This window comes from Urocitellus parryii, chromosome 7, assembly GCF_045843805.1.
Source record: "Urocitellus parryii isolate mUroPar1 chromosome 7, mUroPar1.hap1, whole genome shotgun sequence".
Taxonomy (NCBI): Eukaryota; Metazoa; Chordata; class Mammalia; order Rodentia; family Sciuridae; genus Urocitellus; species Urocitellus parryii.
The window spans coordinates 182631834-182650097 of NC_135537.1; the positions used below are offsets into that span (position 1 = coordinate 182631834).

The 18264-nt window shown below is 51.0% G+C and overlaps 1 protein-coding gene across 7 annotated transcripts in view; it reads right to left on the reverse strand.

Moving 5' to 3' along the window:
• The window catches only part of Slc38a10 (solute carrier family 38 member 10), a 48119-nt gene extending 33664 nt beyond the window's left edge, over window positions 1-14455 (reverse strand). For 6 of the 7 annotated variants that reach the window (XM_026410747.2, XM_026410746.2, XM_026410745.2 and 3 more), the window contains exons 1-6: window positions 14175-14455; window positions 10730-10847; window positions 6510-6555; window positions 5361-5454; window positions 3536-3679; window positions 2285-2409 (exon numbers count right to left, since the gene is read on the reverse strand). In XM_026410747.2, coding sequence (XP_026266532.2) covers window positions 2285-2409; window positions 3536-3679; window positions 5361-5454; window positions 6510-6555; window positions 10730-10847; window positions 14175-14273 — 626 coding nt within the window. In that variant the 5' untranslated portion in view covers window positions 14274-14455. Of the gene's footprint in view, window positions 1-2284; window positions 2410-3535; window positions 3680-5360; window positions 5455-6509; window positions 6556-10729; window positions 10848-14174 lie in introns of those variants that run through there. The other variant, XM_026410748.2, reaches the window with a different exon arrangement.
• Between the last annotated feature and the right edge of the window lie 3809 nt (window positions 14456-18264).

The window sequence follows — 18264 nt, forward strand, 5'->3', positions numbered from 1 at the left end:
GCTACTGGGCAGATGGGAGGGACCCAGTCACTGCTGGGCAGGGGATGATAGCCCCACACAGGTTCTGCAACTGCACTCTGAGGACATGAGGCAGCACTGAGGAAAGCTCAGGGGACAGGATGCCTGCAAGGGGTGGGAGCCAAGACAGAAAGGAGGAGACGGGGCCACAGGGAGGTGGGAGCTATGCTGGGAGCAGTCTCAGTAAGGGCACAAGGGTTGACGCAGGCTCAAGAGGGAGTCCAGTGGTGCCCTCTAGGGCAACCTAGGCTCAAGGCACAAAGGACACGAGGTCAGAGCAGGGCAGGAGGAGAAGGTCAGGATGCAGAAAATCAGCAGCTACTAAGTAGATAAGCACAAGGTCAATTGAGCCAAATAACAAAACTGCCTTTTAAAAGTGAAAGAAAAACAAAAAAGAACACCTGAGCCAGATGGAAGAGCAGACGAAAACAAACAGGTGGGAAGGCCCAGCCCGGTGAGGCTGTTCACCCAGGCTCACGGCACACTGTCCCTCAGGCCACCTCAACACAGGCCACCACAGCAGTCAGGATAGGCAGGAACTGGCAGCCACATGCCCAGGCACCAGCAGAAAGTCAAAGGGAGATACCAAAGCCCCAGCCCCAAAGCTCTGGGGAAGACTATGTCCTGTAACCAGCTTCTCAGTGCTCACCATCTGCCCAGAGCCGGACCACACCAGGAACCCAGCCTGTGGGGATCAGCACCAGAGACCCATGATTCATGCTTGCCCCTGACCCCCAATACACTCAGAGAACTACTGGAAGGAAGCTGCAGCAGCTACAAGGAGGGACACCTGGGGATGGACAGGGTGGAGAGGCCAAGTCACAGGCTCTCCTCTAACCTGCATTCCCAGGGACCCCTGGACTATCCCCTGGACTGGACAGAAGAAAGGTCAGAGACATAGACCTCCCAGCCCCCTCCACAACATTCCCATGCTCCCCTGGAGGGCGTGGCTCTGAGCACCACTCCTGGCACCCAAAGGTATTCCAGACTACCCACCTCACAGAGTAGCCTCCATCATAGCTGTTCCCACTACTGGGACTGGGACCCAGGTCTCCAGGGAGTCTGTCCTCCCCAGGCCTCCTATGATCAATGCTAACACAGCCACCTCTCTGGGCACAGGATGACAGTTCTGCATCAGCCAGCATTCACTGTGTGAGGCCAGAAGGACCACACAGTGAATCTGAAAACGAGACCAACAGGGACAGGCTCCTGGCTGCAGAGTGTCCTGGGAATGAAGAGACCCTGTCACTGCACCTGGCGAACATTCGAGTATTCAAGAGGACAAGTCTTTGGGAGGCCCTTCTGGGAGGAGGACAAACCTGCACGTAGCTGCCTGTGATCCCCCTCCCAGTCCACAACTCGCCTGAGAATCAAACCCAACAGATGTGCACTGGCTGCTATGTGGACACCACTGAAGCGGCCAGACCACAGGCTTAGGTTTAAAACCACCCAAACACATAGACAGAAAGGACAACTGGTAACTAGGTACACAGTGCAAGAATGCAACTTCTGTCACCGATGATAATGGGGACATTAAACAGCAAGGCTGGAGCACGTTCTGGCGGAAACCGAGCTGCCAAGAGAGAGATGGTAAGTGGGAAATGACGATTTGGATCTCGTATGTGGGTGTAAACACAGCAGTGTGAGCAAATTTTATCTGTCACATTAGTTTACGATTGGCATAATACATGCCCACTGTTGCTATGGGGGGGCCCACTCTGCCAGCCCCCTGCACGCTGATGGTCTTTTCCCGTCCGCACCGGATTTACGCCTCTCTTTTCAGCCGGTTACTGCTCCCGTCCAGGCATGAATCACTAGCTCTTGCCACCCTGGTAGAGAAGGTACTGCCGCTGCGATGGCGGAGCAGCCTGATCTGCATTCACAGAGCCCCAAGTGCCAGAGTGAGCCTGCCCGCCTGCGCACACACAAGACCGGAGATGTCCCAGCAGCAGCCTGAACTCAATGTTTGTGCAATTTCCTCTCAACATTCTCAGAACAGCAGCTAAATTCTGGCAAAACACTCAGGACTCTGCGCAATCAGATGGCTGTGCTGCTGCCGCACCCGCAGCCAGCTTTCCTCTCCCGGGATCTGGCAAAGCAGGCGCTCCAGCCAGCCAGTCCCAGCAAGAGTCTCTCGGGGTCACACAGAACTCACAGGTCACACTGGAACAAGACAGTGCTCTTTAGCTCCATGTGGTTGACAAAGACAGGCACTGGGCACGGCTGTCTGCACCCTCCCCCCACCACCCACCCCAGCAGTACTCACGATTGGCAGGCGAAAGACATGCCAAAGATGGGGATGCAGCGGAAGACACCCTCCCAACGGACGTAGCTGACCCGCTGCAGCCACTGCCCACCAAAAAGGCCATGCTTGAGGGAGGACAGCACAATCTGCAAGGAGAGAGCAAGGCACAGGTCAGGAGCAGCCTCCTTCGGCCGACCTCCTGAGGCAGGAGGCACGCGGCCCTTCCCGCTCCACTCTGCGGCTGGAGGACCCCACGCCTTCCCGGGCTCTCTGCCTCCTGCCCTAGAGCACTCTGGTTCATGCCACAGGTTGGCTGGACACTGCCAAAGGAATGCACCCAGCTGCATAGGATTCCCATTCCCTGCTCACATCCGAGCCACTTTCTATAAGGGCCACTCAGCCCAGAGAGAAGCACAACCTTGCTCACTCACCCTGCCCAGTCCCAGTGCCCATCAAATTACAGAGGACAGTCTCCTCAATATGGAAAGGTCTTCCCTGGCCCTGGATCATGCTGAGCACAGCATCGTTCAAGAGCTCAACCAACTGAGGGGCAGCTATCTGAAGGGCAAGGACCTAACATGTAGACCAGTCCTCAGAGAGCTGTGAAATGCCAGAAAACTGCAGCTCCAGCCAATAACCCGCAGCTGCTCCAGTGCAAGCTGCCTGTGGAAACACCAGCTCCCTTCCCTCAGGAAGAATCCATTCTAATTTTGCTGTGAATAGCTCAGGTCCCAAGGAACTCACGGGGCAGGCTCTCCCAGGGAAGCCTCCCTATCCTCAGTGTCAGTGCTACACTTTATCTTCCAGCCTAGTCCACCAAAATGCACACTTAAAAAAACAATAACTTGCCACCATGGGACAAAAAAACTGAATTGCCATGCTCTGGATCACAAATCCCACATGAAAGGTCTTCCATAAAAAATGCAGACATAGAGCCGGGGATGTAGCTTAGTGGAGAGCACTTACCCAGCATGCACAAAGCCCTGGATCCAATCCCCAGTGTCATTAAAAAAAAGAAAAAGAAAACAAACGAAACTATGCAAGTGCTACACCTGAGTCCCCACAGGCTGGGTGAAGGGACACCAGTCTCAGAGCCACTCCTGCTGAAAGTGCTCACTGGCCAGGAGACCTGTGGGCTTCATGCACATTCCGATCTTTCTAACACATTTCTCAGGCTTGGAGCCACTTCCCCATGGTTCCCCAAGAGGCACTCGCAGATAAACCAGGTCTGGGCATGTGACTGAGCCCTTCCACAGGGCACAAGGCTCTCACCACAAACATGAAGACAGTGTAGAAGATGAGAGCCATGGCACTGAAGGACTGGATGGAGGCCATCATGTTCCTCTGTAGGCTGAGCGGGAGCACAATGCACAGGGACACCACGAAGAGCAGGAACACACGGAAGGTGCCGGTCACCTAGAAGGGAATCAGCAGGGTCTCCTGGGTTGCAGCCCTGAGCTCACTCACTAGCAAGGGTATGGGGGACACCATGGGGCCTAGGGGACCAACAGCATCTAAAGCAGAAGGTGGTGAGTCTCCAGAAGTGGCCCTCAAGGTCACTGGGCAGTGTGGCTCAGTGCACATTTCTGAACACCATGGGATACAGTCCACCCCAGAATGAGATCAGCCAGAGCCGGAAAAAAAAAAAGAGAGAGAGAGAGAGAGAGAGAGAAAGAAAAAGAAAAAGAAAGAAAAAGTCAGCTGTTCCCTTCTTCACACAGGGAAGGAAGGTGGTGGGAGCCTAGCACCCAGGCTGGCAGAAACCCAGAGAACCTACCACAGGTGGCTTCTCCAGCCAACTCAAAGCCAACCTTGCTTCAAGGAGGCTAGGACTCTTGAAATACTGATCCAGAAAAATCAATGGCAAAAGTCCAGACTGTGTTTACTTTAGCAGAAACTGCGAGGGTCTGGGGTACCTGACATGTCACTTGGCTGTAGCTGATACATGCCTACCCAGCTTCAGAGCTGCCGGCAGCCAGCCAGGGGTGGTAGGGGCTCTGCCAAGACTTTCTGAAAACATCTCTCAGCACATTCTCCCAGCTCCAAACACCTGTGCACCTATCAGCATGGGAGTGTCACACATGCAGAGTGACCTCGACAACCCACTAAGGGGGACGAGATGGACAGGTGCTGCACACACTGGCCTGCTGGGAAGCATTGCCAGGCAGCAGCAGCCACCACTGTCTCTCCTGTGCGTCCCACAGGATCAGTGAGACGTCTGGACCTGGAGTGCAGCTGGTGGTACAAAGATGGTCCCCTTGTGTCCTACAGGCAGAACTACGTCTACAGAGTCCATGGTGAGACTTGGGAAGTAGAAAATCAACTGGGAAGACATGCTCAGGGCACAGACCAGGGCCACACTCACTCACTGGAATATTCTTGGCAATGTATAAGTCTGGCACATTCCACTCATGCAGAGGACTGCTCCCCCCAGCCATAATCTTTGCAAACTGAAATCCTTTTCTACCCCACTGGCATCCAAATATGAAGAACTCTTCATAGAGAAGACCCTTTATGCGAAATCATGGGTTCACCCTAGCCAGCTTCTGGCTACAGCTTTGCTGCCATCAGGGAAGTAAAGAGGTATGTGAGGGGCCCAGTTCACAGATGGGACCCTCAGGGGCAGGAACACCAAGCTTGGAGGATGCCACACGGAATCCCCCAGACTGCACAAAGCATGAGTCCAACAGCCCTGGCAGCAGTGCCCTCACATCCACCTCAGCAGGGTAAAGACAGAGCTCCCAGTGTGGCCACTCTAACCGATACCTGAGCACAGTGGCCAACAAGGGCCTGGCTACTTCACCTGCTCTGCGCTGCACCTTGGTGTGAGATGTCCCACTGCCCATCCTCCCCACTCATGCCTACAGCCATGGGCAGCACGGCAGCTGCTCGTCCTGCCTCTCCGCCACCTCCACAGAGGCTACCGCAGCAAGGCCTCGAGCTCCAGCTCAGGGAGCATCAGTGGACTCAGGACCCAGGGAGCGTCTCCCAGCCAAGCATACCGATCTCAGCTGGCTAGTGGGAGTGACCTGACACCGAGGTGCCACAGACAACCTCCAGCAGGCCAAAAGACCAGAAGAGATAAGGATGCCCTTACCTGAAACCCAAACAGCCGAGCGAAGAAGTTAGACCCCAGGTCACCGATCACCACATAGAAGGCGATGCATGTTCCTAGCATCAGCCCAATCATGCTGCAACAAAGGAAACCATGGATTTGAAACAGTATTTTGAAGGAGTGGGACATCTTGTCATGACTGAAGCAGGGAGCAGGTGCCTGCAAGTCCTGAGGACAGGACTAAAGGCCAGGAACCCTGTTCCCTGGGCTGTGCTGACCCAGGACTGCATAGGCTGGTGGGATGAGAGTGCAATTTCAAACGTCCAAGTTCACAGGACTTGGGCATGAGTGGGGTGCACTTTCTTGTACTTGGAGTGAAGACTGAACAACAGTGAACTTCTCTGTGTGGTACTGTATTTTTCTCTCGACAGGAGGGTCTCAAAATTCTTTTAGCTGTGCAGAAATGCATCATGATGTAAGACAAGTTAAAAGAACAATGATCTAGCAGGGCACAGTGGCGCACACCTGTAATCCCAGCAGCTCAGAGGCTGAGACAGGAGGATCGTGAGTTCAAAGCCAGCCTGAGCAACAACAAGGCACTAAGCAACTCAGTGAGACCCGTCTCTAAATAAAATACAATTGGGCTGGGGATGTGGCTCAGTGGTCAGTGCCTCTGAGTTCAATCCCCAGCACCAAAAAAAAGAACGATGATCTGCTCCCAAAAAAGGGAGGCCTTGTCCCGAAAGTTTACAATTCCCTAATTTAGAAAGCTAAAAGTACAATTTCCCAGTACCAAAAAATAAGCATATAAATAAAATTGCAATTTCCCAGCACAGTTTTATCTCATAAAATTTTAGTCCAAATGAAAAAAACATGCCTCAGTTTAATCCGCCTATCTGCAGCAGTGCTGGATTACAGGTGAGGGAACAGCACTGAGCCTTATTGACAGTGGAGGGAGAGCTATTATTCTACTGGGTTCCAAGTTTCCCAGCTTTATGGACTTCTTGGTAAGACTTGTGTAAGGCTTTCAACCTTGCGGCAATCACTTTCAGAATAAGACACATTAGACTTTTGACTAAGTTATAAACCAATCCGCATGTGAAACAGGCCATTCACCTCCTACATCCACAGCATCTGCAGCTGCAGGTACTGAGGAAGGAAAGAGAAGGTGGGTGTGGCTTCGAGGCTTACCTGGTCTCTACCAGCATCTTCCCGGCCTTCCCATAGGCGTGGAACGCTAGCACCAAAGAGAAGAAAAGCGCTCAGTCCAACGGTAAGCAGCAGGGCAGTGAGACCATGTGACCCAAACCCACTGGTCTTATGTGTTATGGATCTCAGGGGGACACTTTCAAATTCTGGCCCCAGGTATTCTGGGGATCCACCCTCCATAAACAAAACCACAAGAGACAAAAGAAAGCAAGGGAGACAAAAGGCAGGTTGTTTTTTCACATGACAATGTTGTTGTTGTTTTTAAATATATATATTTTTAGTTGCAGTTGAACACAATATCTTTATTTTATTTATCTATGTGGGTGCTAAGGAACGAACCCAGGGCCTCGCACCTGAGAGGCAAGCGCTCTACCACTGAGCCACAACCCCAGCCCCACATGACAATGTTTTCTAAAAAAAAGAGAGAAAAGTCCCCACAAAGCAGAGGTTCCCAGCATGTGACGACCACGAGGAGGCCTGCCTAGAACAGGGCCAATACAGAGGGCACAGGGGAAAGGTCTCCAGGGCTTGCAGGCACCCCGCAGGTCCAGCCCTTGGCCAGAAGGCCGATCTCCAAGCCTGCAGCACAGGAGGGAGGGCTTTTGTCTTCACCCTTCAATCGTGACTTGCAGAAGGAAACACAATCTTATGAGCAGGTCACTCTGGGGACCAAGGGAGGAGAGGAGAGTTCTGGGGCTTGCCCGTGTCCAAGTGGACAGCCAGAATGCTGCACTGATGAACAGTGGGCACTGCCACAGCACAGGGCACCCTACCACAAACGGAGCCTCTGTCTTTCCTTCCTGACCCCAGAATCATTTATAGAAATGAGAAATTGCTGACTTGGCAAGGTCCCTCCCAGGACCCTGATGGTGATCTGGTCATCATCAATTTCCCTATGGTCCAGTCAGATGAGGGGAAGGGGAAGTTCTGGTCTCCAAGGAGCAGCCCAAAGCGGGTGCATGTGACAGGATGGCTTCATCCTTGTCAGCAGCCCCAGCTTCCTGCGCATTTCCTTCACAGGGGGTCGGAGGCCCCCTGGCAAGGTCTGAAAGCAGGAAACATGCAGCCTGTTGGGTATGAATGATCCCGTCATTTTAATTTACTTGGGAAAGGCCCAGCCTGAGAGCAGAGAAGGCTTCTGCCTCCAGGGGTCACTCTGGCCTTTCTCAAACTCAGCTGGCACCCTTCAAGTGCATATAACAAAAGCCAAAGCCTGAGCCTGATCCCTACCCAGAATCCAGAATGCTGATCAAGACCTAAGCACCAGCTGGCAGGACACAGAATCTCCAGTCCCACAAGTGGAAGTGACGGTACCTGCCCATCCCCAATTCTTTAAAAGAAAGCTGAGTCTACAGGATGCTTCACACTGGAATGCCCTGCTGCAGAAAAGTTCCAGAACATGCCTGCATCCAGACATGGGAGAGTGGAAAGCCCACAGGAAATCAGAGAAGGAATGAGAGGCAGAGCTCTCTCCTGGCTCCTAGAACATGACTCCAAGCAGGGCCATGCCAAAACCAGGCCCTGTCACTGCAGCAGCCCCTATTCTCTCTTCTTTTCCCCTGGCTCACCCACACCCCAGTGTCTGCAGGTGTCCAAGAACCACCTCAGTGTGGGTGGGCACACCCTTCCCCATACTCATGGGCCCCCTCCTCCATCCAGGGCAGGCCATATGGGGACGGGGAGGCCAGCTGGCTCTGGCACCAGGGAAGCACCCAGGATTTCCACCTGCCTGTCTCCTGCCTTCATTGGACCCTGAGAAACAGGGCCACCTTTTCCTCCCCAGCACCACAGGCTGCCCAGCAGAGCTGACTCCCACCCTCTCCTGCTTGCAAAACCCAGCAGCAGCAAGGGAGAGAAGGGGGTGCTGTGTAAGATGGGAGCACACACGGGGCAAAGAAGGGGTGCTGTTCAAAACAGAACAACATGCCACACACACCTGTAATCCCAGTGGCTCGGGAGGCTGAGGCAGGAGGACAATGAGCTCAAAGCCAGCTTCAGCAAAAGTGAGGGGCTAAGCAACTCAGTGAGACCTGTCTCTAAATACAACACAACATAGGGCTGGGGGTGTGGCTCAGTGGTCGAGTGCACCTGAGCTCCATCCCCAATAACCCCCATTTAAAAAAAGGACAACACATACAAGGCAGAGAAGGCCAGCCAGTGACTTCAACACAGCTCCTCCTGGAACCAGGGGAGGAATGGTATTGGGGACCCAACTGCTGCATGGGACACAGGGCCAGCAGCACACAGCAGGAGAAAGCCAAGGGTGGGAAGGGTCTGAAAGCTCAGTTTGACAGCCCTGTTTCCCAAGCCACACAGCACACGCCCAGGAAGCCCAAGGGCCATGGAATGTGTGTGACACGGCACCGGCAACACCGGTTGCTCACAACCAAGAACTCAGAGGTCCCTGCTGCAGCAGAAGCAGCTTCCAGCCCAGACCACCTGTGCCAGGATTTGGCCATAACTCAGGGCAACGTCCGGGGCTCAGAAAGTTTCATGGGAGTCATGGCATCTAAACAATCGATTCTGATGCCTGTACATTTTCTGAAATGAATCGAGGCTTGAAGGAGGGTGTCCACATGCAGTAGGACGAGCTGGGCAGCAGTCGCCCACGCAGTTAAGGCTGGAGCCCAGGTGGCCAGCACACAGCACTGCTCACGAGGCAATTTTCTTTCAATCTTTCACATCTTGTCAAACCAGTTTGACTTCTCAGGAACTTTCGAAGAATAATCAGCCAGCCAGTTATCAAAAGCCATGACCTTCCCAGCCGAGGGCCCCACAACTTCTTTCAGGACACAGTATGAGTACTGAACTGCAGTCTCTGCTATAAAATGCAGAGGAAGACCTCAGTGGGGACAAGCATCACACCAGTCACAGGTGTGCAGACCAGGAAGGGACGTACTTCATCCCTAGCAGTTAGGCCCTCTCAGTATGGGTCAAGTTTCACCAATAACTCATACATACTCAATGACAACGAAAGACTGAGTGCCACCATCCTCAAGAGCAGAAGAGAAGGAAGGGGTCCCTGGGTTCTGGAGTCAGAAACAAATACTAGTGTCCCAGTGCCAGTGCAAGGCAGGCTGGGAGGAAATGAGAGGCTGTGCCCAAGTTCACTGTGCATGTCCAGAGGGGTCTACTTTCTTCAGCCCTGTAACTCTGCACTGTTTCCTCTCACGGGTCTCCCCCCTGTGCCCCCAGAGCTGGGAGGAGGGAGCCAAGGCAGGCAGAGAGACCTGGAGAGAACAGAACACACACTACCCTGGCTGAATACACCAGACTAGGCAGGCAGACAGGAAAGTGAGGGCGGTGCCCTCAAAGCCAAAGTATTAAGAGTCCAAACTGAAATGGAGAGCACAGCCTTCACTCCTTCTGACTAAAGTCACATTAAAGGAAGAAAAAACTACAGGAAACAAAACCGCAGCAAGGGAACCAGGAGACAGACAAAGCCTATGGTCTTTGTCCGTCTAATCCCAGATACAGCCAAAGCTCAGAACAAGATCCTCCATAGACTTCCAGGTAGGGAGTTCAGGAGAATCCCTTTCGACAGCTCCAAGGAAGGCTTCTGGGTAAGGGGAGTGACACAGCCAGGCAGCCCTAAAGAGGGTGAGCATAGCTATCCCTGCCAGACTTGGAGAGGAGGGTACATACATCACCTGCTCAGAGTGGGGGTGCAGGAGAGCAAGTGGGAGACCTGACACCTCAACCTTTCCCTATCACTTCAATACTGAAGCAGGTGATTCTATTAACACTTTTATTTTATATTGCATTAAATTTTAAAATAAGAAAGAACACTGCTGTCCAAGAAACTCATTAAGAATAAAGTAGAGCTGGGCATAGGGGAGTACTCCTTTTATCCCCACGGTAAGGAGGCTAAGGCAGGGGGAATCACAGGTTCAAGGCCAACCTGAACAACTAAGCAAGACTGTCTCAGAATAAAAAATAAAGAGCTAAAGATAGAGCCCAGTGGTAGAGCACCCCTGGGTTCAATTTCCAGTACAGCAAAAAATAGCAATAATAATAATTAATTTAAGAAATAAAATGGAAGAAAAACAACCAAATCAGAGGAATAAGACCCCACAGCCCCAGAGGTAGAATGTCATGCTTCTTGAGAAAGGGCTTAAGCGCAGAGAAGGCCAGCCAGTGACTTCAACCCAGCCCCTGTGTTGAACTGTGTTGAACCAACTACTCCAAGAGCCAGTACTCACCCAGGCCGGCGTAGGTTCTCCGTTTGCTCAGGCTGGCAGACTTCACCAAGAACATGCATGACTGATGCGTCATCCAGGAACAGAAGACCAAGAGCAGGGCACCCAGGACAATGCCACACTGGAGAGTGGAGACAAAGAGACATCACAAAGCAGATCCTCCCCAGCACCTCCACCTCACACACAGCATCAGGGTTCACACAGCACTCTCTGCCCGCAGGGAGGCTCCACCGCAGTCTCCTCTTACTGAGAGGGCTGTTGCCCTGAAGCAGGGGAATTCTGCATGTGAATCTTCCCCTTCCTCAAGTCCTACTGGACAGCTAGGTATTGCCAACAGCTAGCTGGTTCCCCAATTCTCTGCACACACGTCACATTCACCACGTGTTAGCTACTTGGATCAACAACTATAAGTGGTAAACACCTTCTGAGAGATTAGAGATGACATGTGTGACTTTCTTATAAGTTAAACAGACACTTCCCATGTGACTCTGCAACTAAACTCCTAGGTAATTCCCCCAGAGAAATGAAAACATGTCCTTGAACAAACCTATATCTTTACAGCAGGTGTAACCATAATCCCAAAACTGGAAAGTAACCTGGGTGGCCTTCAATAACAATAAAGAAATTGTGGTCCATCCATGCAAAGGAACATTATTCAGCAGTAAAAAAAGGAACCACTGTACCCCTTTTGACATGAATGTATCCTGCATGCACCATGCCAAACGGAAAGAAGCTAGACCCAAAGGCAATGAACTGTGGTGACATTTATAGGACATTCAAGAAAGGTACAACCTGAGCAAGTTGTGCAGGTCACAGGGGTTGAGGATGGGAGAGTGTGGACAGCAGAGGGACAGAGGTCACTTTGTGAGGTGATGGAACTTGGTTGTGTGGCTACATGACAGTACACAAACATCAAAACCCAAGGAATCACACCCTACAATAGGTAAGTTTCACTGCATGTAAACTATCCCTTAATAATGGACTCTTATAACATCAGCACCTCTATGTGGGACAAGGCGTTAAGGGGTCAGGCAGCCTACAGGAACTCCCTGTACTTCCCACTCAGTTGGTCATAAACCTAAAACTACTTAAAAATGTAAATCCCAGCTGGGGTTCTGGCTCAGTGGTAGAGTGCTTGCCTCGCATATGTGGCACTTGGTTCGATTCTCAGCACTGCATACAGATAAATGATTAAAATAAAGGTCCATCATCAATTTAAAAAAATTAAAAATATATATATATAAATCTAGGGGCCGGGGTTCTGGCTCAGAGGTAGAGTGCTTGCCTAGCATGATGAGGCACTAGGTTCGATCCTTAGCACCACATAAAAATATTGTGTCTCCTAAAACTAAAAAATAAATATAAAAAAAAATAAGTCGGGACTGGGGATGTGGCTCAAGCGGTAGCGTGCTCGCCTGGCATGCGTGCGGCCCGGGTTCGATCCTCAGCACCGCATACAAACAAAGATGTTGTGTCCGCCGAAAACTGAAAAAAATTAATATTAAAATTCTTTCTCTCCTCCCCCCCCTCTCAAAAAAAATATATATGTCTATCAATTTTAAAAACACAAATGAACCAGGCATGGTGGCACATGCCTGTAATCCCAGCTACTCAGGGGAGACAGAAAGATGGCAAGTCCCAGGCCATCTTGGGCAACTTAATGAGACACTGTGTCAAAATTTTAAAAATCAAGAGCTGGGACTCAGTGGTAGAGCACTTGCCCAGTATGTGCAAGGCCCTGGGTCCAATTGTCAGCACCACAAAAAATAAATAAATGCACACACAATGTGATGTCACCACCCTCTCATCAGAATGGCTCAAATGGAAAAGAGACAGGATATCAAATACTGCAGAGTGTGGAACACTTGGACCTCAGACACCTGCTGGCAGGAGTGAACACTAGAACATCGATCTGCCCTGGAAACTCTCAGCAGCATCCACTAGAACTGCACACACACATCTTGTGACCCTGATGTTCTACCCAGGTACACACCCAAAATAAACGCTATCAAACACTCAACAGAGCCTGGGTAACTGGTCCTAAGGGCTCCAAACAGGAAACACCATAAACACCTGCAAAGGTAGGACAAACTCTATTTCCATATGACAGAATACTACCAGATCCTGAAATAAACACACCAACTCCATCTAATGTCAGCAGAAAGCAGGCAATGGAACCTCCCGCACCAGAGGCAGGTGGTGGCCTGTGTAGTGGGCAGGAGTGACTGGCAAGGATGCTAGCACTATGGCATTCTTCAATGCAAAGTGAATCACTGTGTTTGCTGACTTTATAAAAGTTCACTGAGTATACCTGAAGCATATACAGTTTTCTATACATTAAACTTCAATGTATAGAAAATGTTTATATGTGTGCATGTGTGTGTAAGTGCCAGAATTACTGAGTGAGAAAAAGAAACACTAATGCAAGTTTTTTAATGACAGAGCTGCCAAACACTAAACACACCCCTCTCCAAGTAACATGTTGGCTTCTGCTGAAGGAGATGATGAGTCCAGAGGAAGCAGCTGGCTGGCACTCAGGACGCGTGTGACTGTTTCTCATCCTCTGCTAGCACAGAGGCTCCCCGCTAAACTTCCAAGCTCTTCCCAGGCAGGCCTCTGCTGACCTCATCCTCTGGCAGCGGCCTAATACCCCACACGCAGCAGGTGTTCCAAATCTGGGGACACAAGAATCACCTGGGCCCTAGTCTCAACCACGGAGGCATTTCACAGCCACCGCTATCCCCAACAGTTCTGCTGCGGACACTGGGAGAGGCAGGAATTCCGGAAGCACCCTGGGGTAACAGTGCTGGGATGCCCCAGCCAGGGACTCTGGTGACATCGCAGTTCTGTCCTCCCGCCTACACTGGCCAACAATGTTAGACTAACAACCCACACGAAAAGGCTGCAGAGCTCTGTGTGCAGGACGGAAAATTCCTGGATCGCAACTTTTTTTTTTTTATGTTTTCATCCAAAAGAGCACACGAAGTGCTTACCTAAAACAACTACCGGCACCACCTCCGGCTCCAAAATGCCCGTCTCATTTCTTTTTAATATGTATTTTTTAGTTGTTGCTGGACCTTTATTCACTTATTTATACATGGCGCTGAGAAGGGAACCCAGTGTCGCACACAGGCCAGGCAAGTGCTCAGCCCCCCATCGCATGTTCACTGCCTGCCTCTTTGGCGTGGCCAGCGGCCAGGACCTCCCGGCAGCGGGACCGGGGCCAGCGCACGGTTAACGGCCCCGGGAGGGCGCGGCCTCCCGGGAGTCCGCCCGCCGGCGCAAGCTGCGAGCGGGAGCCACGCAGACGCGGCGCTGTCCTCCACGTGGCAGTCACTCCGCAGTGACACCGACCTCTCCGCGCCGGGGCCTTGCCCTGGCGTCGGCGCAGCCCGGAGCGGGCGCAGCGCGGCCTGCGGGCGGCTCGCACGTCGGCGGCCCGGCTCACCTGCTTGAAGCAGAAGGGCATGGTGAGCACGCTGACGCCCACGATGCTGTTCACCACGTTCGTGACCAGCCCCCAGTTGGAGGCGGCGGCCGCCGTCATCCTGAGTGTCGGGGCGGGGGCGCGCAGTCAGCCTCCAGACCCCGCCAGGCCGCGCGGCCGATTCCCAGCCATAGTCCTGCGCTCGCTCTCGCGGCCCGCGGCGCCGACCCGGAAGAGCCAGCGGCTCTGGAGCTACACCTCAGCCCGCTTCGCCGGCCCCAGCACACACACTTCCGCCTTCCGCGCACTCCCTGCCCGGAAGTGACGGTAGCGAAGGCGGGGCACGGCGGGACCCGAGCCAGAGAGAGGCGGTCCCGGAAGTTTCAAAGAGGTGGGGCGGGGCTTGTACGACGGGGCGGGCCTCGGGGTGGTGTGCGCCAATGAGAGGCAAGCGTGCCCGGGAGGGGCGGTGCCGGCGCGCTAGCCCGGTTCCTGCCTGATACTTAGCCGGCGCTAACCCGGTCGACTCCTCCTCCGATAGTAATGGGGCTGGAGGGCCAGGGGTTCCTCCCCTGGGAGCTTCATGCCGAAGGGCAATCAGGGCTGGAGAGGAAGGGGGTCGCTGCGCCCTGCGAAGAGGAGCGGGGTTTCTAGCGTTCATCGTCAGCCCTTAGCCCTTAGCCCTTAGCCCTTAGGACTGATTAGGACTGATTTTAGGGCAGTGCCTTGCATTTTACAAATGAGATGCCCAGGCACTGTTGTAGGGACAGATGAGGTGAGGCACGGAAGAGAGCAGGAAACCCTTTTATTTGGCTGCAGCCAGGTTCAGAGGGCACAGCTTTTGCTGTAATCAATCAATAACCTGAACCTCGAGTTCAGGGAGTTTCATACCCAGCATCTAAGGGGAGGGGCTCAGAAGTTTACAGTCTCTAGAAGTTCACATAAAAGCAGCTTTTTCTTTCACTATTCTGGGCAAGTTAGCCCTTCAAGGACAACACCTGAGAAGGGGAGAGCTTCTTCTCCCCTCTCTTTCCTCGCCCTACCAGCTGTTACCATGGAGCCCAATTGGTAACTTCTCTTATCCTAGAAATGTAGACATCTCTGTGAAGCCCAGCTCAAGGCCAGAGGCCTAGTTTGCACATTTGTACAAACTACTATACTAGATACATACCGTTGTGAAAAACTAGTAAGAGGGTGTCCAGCACCTGGTGTGCTGATTTCTTCTCAGCCAGTAGCCAAGTAAAACAGGGCAACACGAAAAAAAGGAAGTTTATCTACATTAAATTCTTTTGCAGAAACTCTTGTTGACAATCCTAAAATCAGCCATGGTGAAGATTTCTGGAGAAATCTTCAGAAATGCCCAGTTAAGACTTTTCTGTGGAGAAAGGGGTGCCACTTCAGCACCGAGGGGTTGGTCCACTCCGCTACAGGCAGGAGACTTGGCTAAGACAGAAGCAGGACGTGGAGTCTGCAGAATGGCCCCTGCAGTAGTGGGAGGAATCTAACCGCCTAATATGAAAAGGAGCGAAGGAAATGTGAGAGGAAGAGATGGAAAGACTGTGACCAGAGAAATCTGGGAGAGCTTCCAGAGCGGGTGGCCTCTAGGCTGGGGCTTGGACAAATGAAAATTCTTCCTGTAGAAATGGATGTTGGGGAGGTGAGAGAAGAAAGGAGGGCCCTGACACATAATAAATCCTGATATCTGGTGATGCCCACCAGTCCTCTGAGCTGAAATTGCACATGAGAATTGCAGGTTGCTGGGGAAGCTCTTGGCCACGTCTGCAGGCAAATGCAGGGTCTTGTGTCTTAAATGAGAGGCTCTTCAGGCACCAGGCAGTGCAGCCACTAAGTAATGCCCTGTCCCACCTTCAAGAGAAGAAGAGGAGGAGATGACAGGATTAAGAGTAACTGAGTACAAAATCAAAATAATAAATGCCTGCACTCATTTATTTTATGCAAATATCATACAGTATATAAACTACTTTTGATTAATTATGTAATTTTTATGAAATTTTGTGTTCAGGATGTGAAACTTTTTTTAATATCTATTATTTTTTAGTTGGACACAATATCTTTATTTATTTATTTTTATGTGGTGCTGAGGATCGAATCCAGGGCCTCACACATGCTAGGCGAGCACTCTACCACTGAGCCACAACCCCAGCCCCAAGATGTGAAACTTAACACAGGTTGTAATGAATAACAATACCTGTGGGGACTTCAGCTTTAAGAGTGGGATCACTAGGAACTCAAATGTTCCCTTTGAGTTCCTCCCCAGTTCCCTTTTCCCTACCACTCTAGAATCATCATTATCCAGATTTTATCATTACTTTTCTTTAAAGTTTACCTCATACGGATATACCACTGAACAATTATGGGGAAGACTATTGCTTGTGTCTTTATTGTTATTTATTCCAATTTAATAGGGCTTTGGCCTGCACATGTGGCTGCCTAGAATAAGGAAAACAGTCCCCAGCCTCTCTTGCAAGTAAGGGCGACCATGTGACTAAGTTCCAGCCAACAGGAAGTGAGCAAAAATGACAGCTGCAACTCCTAGGTCAATCCTCAGAAGGAGGAATTTGTCCCTTCTTTCATGTGCTGTTTGGAACACAGACCATGGGGGCCAGGATGAGACCACGGCAGGAGTGGAGCTAGGAGGAGCCTGGGTTCCTGGACACCGTGGGGCAGAGCCATCATACCTGTGCAGACTACTGTCTCTGGACTGCTCCATAAGGTAGAAAGACTGTCTGGTTTAAGCTGCTGTTATTTTGGATTCTGTTTCATGAAGCCAAAGCTATAGCCTAATTAACTCAATAGTATATTGGGATCAAGCATTTTTGCATTTTTTTACTTGTATACTAAATGGAATCATATTGTATACATTCTGCAACTATCTCATTCAACGTTGTTTATAAGATTCACCATCACCATCACCACAGTGTGGTGGGGGTAAGTCATTCTTTCTGCTCTATGGATGCCAGTGTTTAAGTAGCCCAGAATATAAATCCATTCTCCTGCCAAGGGCACTGAGTTGTTTCCAGTTGTTTGCCATTATAAACAGTGATGTACTGAGTATTGTTGTACTTGTCACCTCAGTGTCTACATGTTAGAAGTTCTCCAGGGTAAATACCTAGAAGTTGGATTGCAGATTCAAACACATGCATATCTTTACTAGTAATTGCCAAATTGCTCTTGAAAGCAGCTATAAGAGTCCTTCCTGGTTTGCATTGGAGGCTGGCAAACTTCCTGTTAAGTGTCAGTTAGTGAGTATTTCCTGCTTCCTTAACCTCGCTGTTTCTATCAAAACTGTTAAGTTCTGCCACTTCGGCACTAAAGCAGTCCTGAACAATACACAACAAGTGGGTGTGTCTGCTCCAATAAAACTTTATTTACAAAACAGCAGTTGGCCCAGTTGACCTGAAGGCTGTGGATTGTGGACGCTCTGCTCTATGTTGTCCCCAACATTTGATATCATCAGCTTGGCCAATCTGGTAAATAAAATGTAGTCTCACTGAGGCTTTAATTTCTCTTCCCTAATTACAAATGAGGTTAATCATCTATTCATATTTTTGTTTTCTGTTCATATTTCTTCTGTGAAAGCAACTCACTGAGTTGCTTAGCACCTTGCCGTTGCTAAGGCTGGCTTTGAACTCGTGATCCTCCAGTCTCAGCCTCCCAAGCCACTGGGATTACAGACGTGTGCCACCGTGCCTGGTTCATTTATTTATTTTTATGTGGTGCTGAGGATTGAACCCAGTGCTTCACATGTGCTAGGAAAGCACTCTACCACTGAGCCATAACTCCAGCCCTCCATTTTTCTTTTTAGCTGTTCATCCTTATGAATTTTGAGGCATTATTTCTATGTTCTAGATAAGCAACCCCGTGGCCCTTAATTTGGGTTTGTCTGATGTCTTCACTAATTTTTCATGGCTGGTGTAACAGATTACCACAAATCCAGTTGCTTGATGCCCACTTTTTATTTCTTAGCTCTGGGGGTTAGGAGTCCAGCACAGACCTCGCTGGACGGAGTTCAGGCTACCAGCGGGCCACCTTCCTATCTGGAGGCTCCAGGGTGGGTCTGCTTGTTGGTGAGTGGCAGGACTTGCATCCT